At 34.9% G+C, this 10195-nt stretch overlaps 1 protein-coding gene across 2 annotated transcripts in view; it reads right to left on the reverse strand.

The window, feature by feature from the left end:
* LOC140155392 (uncharacterized protein C5orf34 homolog) overlaps window positions 1-10192 on the reverse strand; it is a 149493-nt gene extending 139301 nt beyond the window's left edge. For both annotated transcript variants that reach the window (XM_072178223.1, XM_072178222.1), the window contains exons 1-2: window positions 10149-10192; window positions 737-856 (exon numbers count right to left, since the gene is read on the reverse strand). In XM_072178223.1, the coding sequence (XP_072034324.1) occupies window positions 737-789 (53 nt within the window). In that variant the 5' untranslated portion in view covers window positions 790-856; window positions 10149-10192. The remainder of the gene's footprint in view (window positions 1-736; window positions 857-10148) is intronic.
* Window positions 10193-10195: the final 3 nt, after the last annotated feature.

Here is a 10195-nt window from a genome sequence, read left to right on the forward strand (position 1 = left end):
ATGAAGCTGTTGATCTACAGGAAAATTTGAACCCTGTGCATGTTAAGGGTAGACGAGGTATTGTTGGTCCAAGCAGCCAAGTAATCGATTTTTATTATCTAAATCAATAAATTATTGAAAAATAACACTTTGAAGTTTTGCAAAAGTTCATTCTACAAATCATATACTTTGAAAATTTGCTTGATTTATTGTTGTTTTTGAGTTATGTACATTTTACAAAAGTGTTCTTGTTTCAGCCCTCTTTATCACTTTACTCAAGAACCACAGGACCTACAAAAGTATTCTTCCACACAATCGCTATGAAATAATATTTGCCAAAGCTCACTTACCATTTGCAAGATGCTGTGAACTACCAAATCACAACAGTTTAAAATAGTTGCTAACCTTAAAGTATCCAAGCTACATGTATTCCAAATAAAACACCCTTTAAAAAGGGATGTACCGGGACAGGAACGGCTTTTGATAGATGCTTTTATAATGTGCATTATTTTTCAGGCAAGACATGGTTTGAAAATGACAATTGTGACACAGGGATGTACATACAAAAGAAGGGGACTACCCCTGGTTCTGATATCTACCATCAATCCTAAGTCTGTATGTTAATTCTCCACAAGTACACATTGAGGTACAGCACAAGTATGTTCATACTGAGAAATGTTTGTGTTCGTGAACTCATTAGGAAAAGGGACCAATTAGGATATGCCTGCAATAAAATCTATAAACCCTGAATCCTTACCTGACTTCAGTGGCATCATTAGAAAACAAGGCCATGGTTTGGTAAGACATCATTGAATCCTAAAATACTCAATGGACCTATCATCGGAGAATAAATGTACACTGCAATGCTTTCTGGATTCTGAAATAGGTATCAAACATAATTTTGTTGTGTTAATCACAAAGTGATGTGTCATGATTTTGGTCATGTTTGCAATTTTTGGTATAGATATGTGACACGATCAAGGGGGATGAGTCACATGTCGGCAATTTTCAATTAGAAGTGTTTTACATCATTTTCTGGCAGTTTACAAATGCTACGTTTTGATGCAAACCTCATCAAAATCGGACATCTGGTTACTGAGTTATGAGCAACTTATCAATGGCTGAAAACAATAGAAAACAAAAGAATTTGAACATTGTTTTTACCAATATCTCAAAAACAATATTAGCGACATCCGACTCATTCCCCTTGATCATGTCACATATATTTTAAATATTGTTCTCTCCTATTACGCCAAGTCCCAAAGCTGAAAACGAAGTAATTAAAAGGGCATTTCGTGATCCACTTTTCTCAAAAAAAGGTGAGATTTTTATACCACTGGGTACGGTACATAATTATGCTAATGTACAAAAATATCTTTCAGATTAATTTGTTTAACAAAAATATTGCCAAATTTGAATTACATTCTGGTACACCAGAACGAAATTACAACAGTGGCGTATGGAGCAGTGTAATACACATAATCAGGGATAACTCGCTAATGCAAAATCAACTGAAATTTGGGGAATAAGCTTTTTTTGTGTATCTACTGAAAAATGTCATAAAAAGATGATGCTAGGATCACAAAATACTCCTTTAAGGAAGCTGTGTGCACTCTCAGACACAAGACATAAAAGTATACAACAATTTTTTTAAAGGCAAGACATCAACTTGAGGAATCTTTTATATCAAATACAGATTTGGTGTAAAAGCAACAATAGAAAGAATCACCAAAAAGTGATTCTTTGGTATCATTTAAACAAAACAAAACTCTTTCAAAAAATGTTTGTTTTGGTTTTTTCTTAATCTTAAAGGAGGATTTTGTGACCCTAGCATCCTCTTTTAAGACTACCGGTACATTTTAGAAACTTTTTTTTTGTTAGTTTTTTTTTAAACAGCCGGAAACCAGTGGAACCAAAACAATCCCACAATTCATTTCATCGATCACCGCTATCTGTACTTAGCTGCGGACGGAGAAATTTGTGCATACAAATGATCAAAAATTACACATTTGTAATGATTGTTCACCACAAAATATGATATAAAAACATAGGTAAGCAATGTATGAATAGGGATAAGTCAAAAAGTTCCAATAATTATTGTCAATATCAATATTTGGCGACATAAAATAATGACTAAAATTAAAATTTCACAGTACCGTGTGAAACCTGCTACAGCTAGAGAACAGAGTCCTCAAACATGTCAAACGTTCGAAATTTGTAGTTACTACAACTTAGTCCTGACTATAATTAGCGAGATCAGCGCATACGATGATTTACGCATTTGTATCTGTTTGTGTGTGAAACTTAGTGAAAACAACTCGCCATTTCTCCCCGGCATTTCTCATCCTTTCAAAACTCCAAATACAATAGGAAATTATTTTTACAGAGTTTAAAGATGGAATTTTCCGATTATGTAAAGTTTTCCACAAAAAAAGAACATTAAGCATGTTTTTTAATGTCATGAACTTGTTGAAGTTCAGGAGTTACGACCGTAGCGACTCGATCGACGGGACTCCATTTTTTCGTCTGCTTGAAATTCACCAAATCTCGATTTGGATTTATCCACGAGACTCCACGAGACTTACCTCGATGATGTCATCATTTTATAGGGAATTTTGTGACCTTTGCACTCATACCAAACACGACAGGGTTTGTTTTGGGGAAAGCCCCTAATTTTTCAGTTTTTTGAGGTCTATTTTTTAGGTAAGATTTTCATGGTTTTTGGCGTAAAAAGTTGTTGAAATGGAGCAGAAGGAGGTCATTACACCTATATTACACCCATATAATATGAAATTTTAGAGTATTTTAAAGATGTTTGTGGTCATTCTTCTGCAGAAATCCATCGCGCATAGATGGGCAAAAGGAATTACTGGGAAGACCCGTATTTGCAATTGGCCGTGAAAATACGACAATACGGGGGAAGTGGTGAGGTGGCGGTGCACGTGTTGTTCCTGATCGGGCTGACGCTGGGGTGGGAGATGTAGCGCATATCGGGTCATGTCGTATGTGGTAAAATGCAAAATGCACACTTAATTCAAGTGATATTATTTTTGTTACTACTTTTAATCAACTCTATGATACTTTAAGAATTTGTATAATTTTTTTCAATTTTTTTCACTTCCTTTGTATTTTTTTTTCAATACTAAAGTTGAGTAGTGCAGTGTCAGATGAGGTTGACAAGTAAACTAATGGCACTGGCAGAACATGTTCATGTGTTGCATGGGTCATATTAGATTATGATTACATATTCATTTGTTTATTTTTTTAAATTTATTCCTTTATTCATTCATTCCTAAATTTACTTGTTTATTTACTTACAATATTTATTTATTTATTTCTTGGAGGCAATATCATCATCGCTAAAATAATTCAATTCCATGTTACTCGCGTTACATTTTTGATAAAATCAGCACATTCAATGTCATATAAATACAATTGAACAAGGAGTTGGTTTATTCATCTTCTCTCCACATGTACTTACTGACCCAATGTTTCAAATCACATAAAATTTAATTTGGTAAATAACTAGATGAAACATTTATAGCAAAAAATGTGATTGTGACTCGCGTTACGAAAAATTACACCTTCAAAATTAGGCTTTTACTTGTTCAATATTTCTCCTCAAACAAACAGCTGCAGACAAAAGTTTATACCACTAAGTAATTACCTTATATCTCAGCTGTATTACAGAAACAAACACCAAGTATATTTGAGATTGGTATTTTAAAATGGCCAACTTTCGTTAAATTGGTGCGTGACTCAGCGTTACGTGACTCGGCGTTACGCTCACTATTTTGATTACATGGTCCCACTTTGAAAGCTTTAAACACGCTCAATTTCATTTCCATTGTGGTCAGTTTTACTTTAGCACTATAAAAATACTGTAATTCAACATTAAAAAAGGACCCTCTCCTCTGGGGTGGGGTGGTGGGGTGGTGGTAATGGGGGCTAATGATGGAAATTAAAAAAACTGGCAATTTGAATAAGAATACAATTTTCATATACATCTATTACATAAAATGCATTGAAAAACTGTATGGAAACATTCATATACACCAGGCACAAAAAGATACTTGTCAGTTATAGTCTTCCTTGCTGTTCAACAACCTGATCATTTTGGATTATTCTGAAATATACATTTTGTTAATTGGACTTTGCTTTGTCACTTGACACCATGTGCGTAAAAATTGAACAAGAATTGACTACGACATGCGCCTCCAAACCCCAAATTAAAAGTTGCGCAATTTCAACGATTTTCAATGGGATGCATCGTTGTGTTGTACACAAGCACCACGGGCCGATCAATAAAGCACACAGTGTAACAGGCACAATTGAATCGTTAAAATTGCAACTTTCTATTTTGGGGTTTGGAGGTACATATCTTGGTCAATTCTTGCTCGATTTTCATGAACAGGATGTCAAACGAGAAAGCAAAATCCAACTAACAAAATGCATATTTCAGAATAATGCAAAATTATCAAGTTGTTGAACAGCAAGGGTGACTATAACGGACAAGTTTCTTTTTGTGCCTGGTGTATATGCAAAACTGATATAGACCATTTAAGGTTTGCAAAATGGGTTCCTAAAAATTTTGCATATGTGCAAAGAGGGGTATGGATTTTTTGGCAGGCTGAGAAGAGGATCAAGCAATTTATGGCAGGCTGAGAGGGGAGGTCTGTATTGTTAGAGCCCCTAGTAGCAAAATATAAAAGGCTGTCGCTGATCAATGTGGAACACATTCCTCAGACTTGATTTATTCATCTTCTCTTTACATGTATCAAATCACGTAAACTTGTAATTTGTGAATAACTCTATGTAACGATGTAACATTTATTGGCAAAAATGTGGTTGTGACTTTTGTTACTAAAAAGTTGATACCACTAGGTAATTACCTTTTACTACAGCTATACTACAGAAGCAAACATTAAGTACATTTAAGTTTGGTATTTTTAAAATGGCCAACTTAGTGCGTGACTCGCGTTACGTTACGTGACTGTTACACTCACTATTTGATAACACAGCTCAATTTGAAAGCTCTAAACATGCTCTATTTAATTAATATTGTGGAATTCAACTTTAAACATGACCTTCTGTTCTGGGGTTAGGTGGAGAAACTGGGGTGGAATGGTGGCAGTGGGTGTTTATAATGGGTGTTTATAATGGAAAGTCAAATTGTAAATTTGAATTCACAGATGGGGACAAAAACGATTTCCAGTCCTGCAATTTGTTAAGTGATGTACAAATGTACAATAATTATGAGTCCTGGGGAGGGTAAAAGTGGGAGGGAGAAGTTTTAGTGATTATTTATGGATTATTTTCTAGCCCTACTGTATAGAGAGCTGTATAATATGTGTGACTCAGCGTTACAATATAGTGACTCGCGTTACATTGTGACTCGCGTTACCATTTTGAATAGTCTGTCTCTGGTGGTACAATTGTAGCAAACCAAAAACCTTAGGAAATAATTATGAGTTATGACCCAAACCAGGAGGAAAATGAAAGGGAACATTTATAACCCTTTAGATTTTTTACTGCATTAAAAAGTTGTTCTTTTTGTGACTCGCGTTACATGCTTAACATTATACAACTTGCTGTGCCATCCTGACCATTACCAACACGGCTTCCTAATTTTTCATTTTTTATTTTGACAAATTATGTATCAAACAACACTATCACAAAAAGAATTGTTTTTGTTCCATATATTAATGAGAAAAAAATTAATTACTTTTGACTATCTGCTATTAACAAAATGTAGGAAAATACATTAAATCCTTCAAATCAATGAAAAAAAATATTGCAGCTGATATTCATTTGAAAATTTCTTTTTTGTTAACTTTAAAGGGTGTATAATCAAAATATATCATCAATCATTGCCAATTGCAAAGTTCATATTTTTGAAAAAATGTCATTTTAACATGGAATTGCCCAATGCTGTATTTATTGTACGCAAAAAATTGACTCACAAAAAACCCAGTAAACTTCACATGACTTAAAATAGGCATAACCTCCCCATATATTTTAAGTTATAGAGCTGATTCTGGCACCATTGTCGTTCTTTTTTTTTCTTTTTTAATGCCCTTTACATGTACATTGATACCCGGGGGGGGGGGGGGCACTTCCATGACAGATATGCATCATGTGCCTCGGGATAGACCCCCTTTTTCAAACCAGCTTGTACCCAATGACCCCCTTTTTTGTGTTATGGTCCTACCTATTACCCAATGACCCCCATTTAGAAAAATTCATGTACTTAATGACACCCCTTTTTCTATTTCCTGCTAAACCCAATGACCCCCTTTTAATTCCCAAATTTAGGTGGTATTTGTGTTCTCCTCCAGAAATAATGAGATTTTTCACATTTCCAAGGTGGCCAAGTTGTTTTTACGCAGTTTGGCACTTATTTATGTGTACTTAATGATACTCTTTTGGCAATCCTGTACTCAATGACTCCCATTTTACTTTTTGTTACCCCAATGACCACCCTTTTTTCAAAGTTTCATACCGAATGACCCCATTTTTATTCAGGTTGTGTACTGAATGACCCCATATCATATCAAAACGTTAGGGTACCCTAAGCATCATTACTCATTTTCTTATTTCATTCCATTAACAACCGCTGCGTCGTCCACTGACATCAACAAAATCAAACATTTTCTCAAAACATTTGTATTACTAAAATCACAACTTTGAAATTATTAGTCATATATCACAGTCGATATACCAAAACAAACATGAGAATGTCCTGCAATTTATGATCGCATCGAAAATAATGTAGATGATATTGTTTACTCGCCAATAATTTGTATTCACCTCCACCTTTGTATTAAAAATGTTTCGTTTTCTGCCTGAAATCCATGTTTTTCAACTTTTCTATGATTTTCTACGTATTTTGACCATTGATCTCAAAGTGTTATAATGACATGGAAGCATTGTATACCTGGTCGAGGTATCCAATTGAAGCTTGGGATGTTTCCAAGCTTATCATCTAAGAAAGAATCTGATTTGTCAAGTATCTCACTCGCCGGATCGCGTACAGCGAAAAATCTGAAAAAAATTGGTACGAGCAAAAACCCCAAATCACCTCTGCTTGAACTAGGTATACTGGTCTTTGCCGCATTCTGTACACAGTCCGTGCAGTGAGCCGGTTCGTATGTTGAGGTTTCACAAAGGTTAAAGATGGTAATCTGAGACTGCATTGAACTACACACAGAGATTGCGTTTGACCTTGTGATCCCTATAAGCAGTGTTGGAAAGAAGTTATAAGTCGCAGTTTGTAATGTTTTGTAATTGTACATTTGACCTGAATGCCCCCTACTTTTAACATGGCCGAGGCACATCCCTGCCATTTCAGATAGGGAGTGCCTCCCCCGGGATTGATACCAGATTTGTAAGTGTTACTTGTAAAAATATTCAAGTGCTAGACAAATAAATCCAGGGTACCATAAACAAAAAATGACAGACAAATTCCGCTACCCTTCACAACTTCAAATAGGTATAACTCCCCCATACTTTGAGCTATAGAGCTGTTTTTGGTACCATTGTCTAAGTTTCTTAATGCTCTTTACAGTGATACCAAATTTGTAGATGTTCCTAGAATAAACCTAAAAAGTGTTGTCCTCGCTACTGGTCATGTGTCTTATGGTGGGACCACAAAATACCTGGTGGTGTTACATTTTTCTCTCCCCTTTCTGATTCAACTTGTTGTCACAAAGTTATTCTTGGTCCAATTGCATCAAGTTTGGGCTCATTATACAGCTTGATTATTCTAATTTTCAAATATGTTTCACAATTTGGAATTTGAATTTGTTTAATCAGTGAAAAATATTAAAATGTTAACGAAGATAAACCTGGTGGATAAGTGGTAGAGGATAAGTGGTAGAGGAGCATGTACAATCTCTATGGCAAATGCTTTGAAGACATGATATCTTTTTGAATTTTAATTATATCATTGTCAAATTGTGTGCTATACATGCAAATCATACCTCAAATGAAAGCTTGTTTATTCATTATTCATATTCAGCTATTAATTTCATCTAATCGTGTTTACAAGTATTCACTGAGAACTGCAAGTCACAAGAACCACAATTTTTACTATTCACTTACACACAAATGCCAAAATTTTCAGTCACAACATGCGTTTTGGCTTTCAATTGTTGTATCTTGAGAATTATACACCCTAAGATAGGAAAATTATACATTTTTGGAAAGCTTTTTATCCCAGGAATCTAAATATGCAGTTAAAATAAATGTAGGATACACTCTAAAGAAAATATTTTCAAAAATGTAATCAACATTTTGTGCATGAAGTTACGTATATTTTCGCACCCTGTATCACCACTTTGGTCAATCATAACATAGCAAAAGTATACATTTTATTAAAGCTCATAGTGTGGCCTGTCACAAAATTAGATTTCATTTGAGGTATTCCATATCAGTAGCAAATGCAGTAAATAATCAATTTACTACTAAAATTAAATTTTTTCATGATATGGTCGCATGTCATGAATTGGTCATCTTTTGTGTAACATGATGTAAAATGAGAAAAATATCACCAATTTTGATTCAATTCAACACAACTTTTAATGAATACATTTTAGACCATTATAAGTATATATTTCTGGAAAGCTTATATTACAAGGATGCCAAATCAACAAAGCATAACATCATAATACAGGGTGGGTGAGAAATATACAGGGTGGAACAACAACAAAATTAGCATCTTTCTTGTCATGGTGAACCCCATATTTTTTCCTTTTCTGAAAGCTATGTAGTTCAAAATAAATATGAATTCAGAAAGACATTGCATGGGTCCTTCAAACAAATTAGGAAAAAAGAGTTTATAGCCAAAATAACAATTTCTCGATCATGAGAGGATGTACCTTCTGTGTCAGCGTACTTTTCATAGAATAACACGATCGCGCGACCTGCATGACCGAATCTTGACCTTGCCTAGCAACGATCGTGTGATTGGTCAATTCTCAAAAGCTGTGTTTGCGCCGTAAGCGCCGGTATTTGCGTAATGTACGCTCGGCGCAAATAACTGTGCGTACCCAAGTTGGCTCTCATGATCGAGAATTTAATATTTTGGCTATAGTATCCCTTGCGTTAAACATACAGGGTGGTCAAAAATTGTAAAATAATTTCATAATTTTTATGACATTTTTCAATCAAAACTTTTTTCCTCCATTTCTGGCACTAAAACTAATAGCATAATTGAATTCCTCAGCAAATTTCCTTAAAAATATGTGTTCTTTTGAATAAGCTGGGTGACTCGGGCAAGAGATAGTCCATTTAGAAATGTCGGAGCATAGTATGCACACTTTGTACAGTAACATATAGGGAAAACTGTCTTAATTAGCATTTAATTAGGCAATTAATTGGTTACATCTTTTGTTACAGTTGATATACTATCAGGTAGATCTACAATCCAGGATGATATATGTGCAATTTGAGGTCCATGCTAGTTGTACTTTTCAAGATACAGAGGTTTGAAGTTTGCCATATTTTCACAATTTTGTGTATAACCCTATGGGGCTCTCCCGAACCGGCTCTCCCAAACCGGCTGCTCCATTGACACATCTTACATATTGAGGAATAAATCTCAAAGTACTTGTCCAATTGACTTGGGGTTTTTTGTATTTGAAAAATAACATAATTATCTACAAAATGACACCAAACTTTCTACAATAGGTATTATACTTTTAGAATAAACCTAACTTGAAGTGTGAAGAAAGCGTTTTCATGTTACGGCTGCTCCATTTTTGGGTGACCTATTTGTGACATGCGACCATATCACCCAGATATATTTTCTTACGCACCCTGTATACCAACTTCAAATTTGCATATTTGGATTCCTTGGAACATAAGCTTTCCAAAATGTATAGTTTTGCTGGTGTGAGATGTATAGTTTTAGTCATGTATCAATTTTAGTGAAAAGGAGGACAAATGATCAAAATCAGTGCTTGTAACGCAAATGTGCCCCACCATAAGACACATGACCTACTATAATTCAGCTTTATAATTTGTAGTGGGTCAGTAGGACGATTTGGACATTTTGCACCCCCAGCTCAACATGACAACAGCACAGGTACGCCTCTGCAACATGTATATTATGACTGAGAACTGACTCCTATCATTCTTTTATTTAAAATAAAAATGACAAACCTTACCCAAATCAAATCCACCGCTTGCACCCGACTGTCGATCACTGTTTACT

This window comes from Amphiura filiformis, chromosome 6 (genome assembly GCF_039555335.1).
Source record: "Amphiura filiformis chromosome 6, Afil_fr2py, whole genome shotgun sequence".
Taxonomy (NCBI): domain Eukaryota; kingdom Metazoa; phylum Echinodermata; class Ophiuroidea; order Amphilepidida; family Amphiuridae; genus Amphiura; species Amphiura filiformis.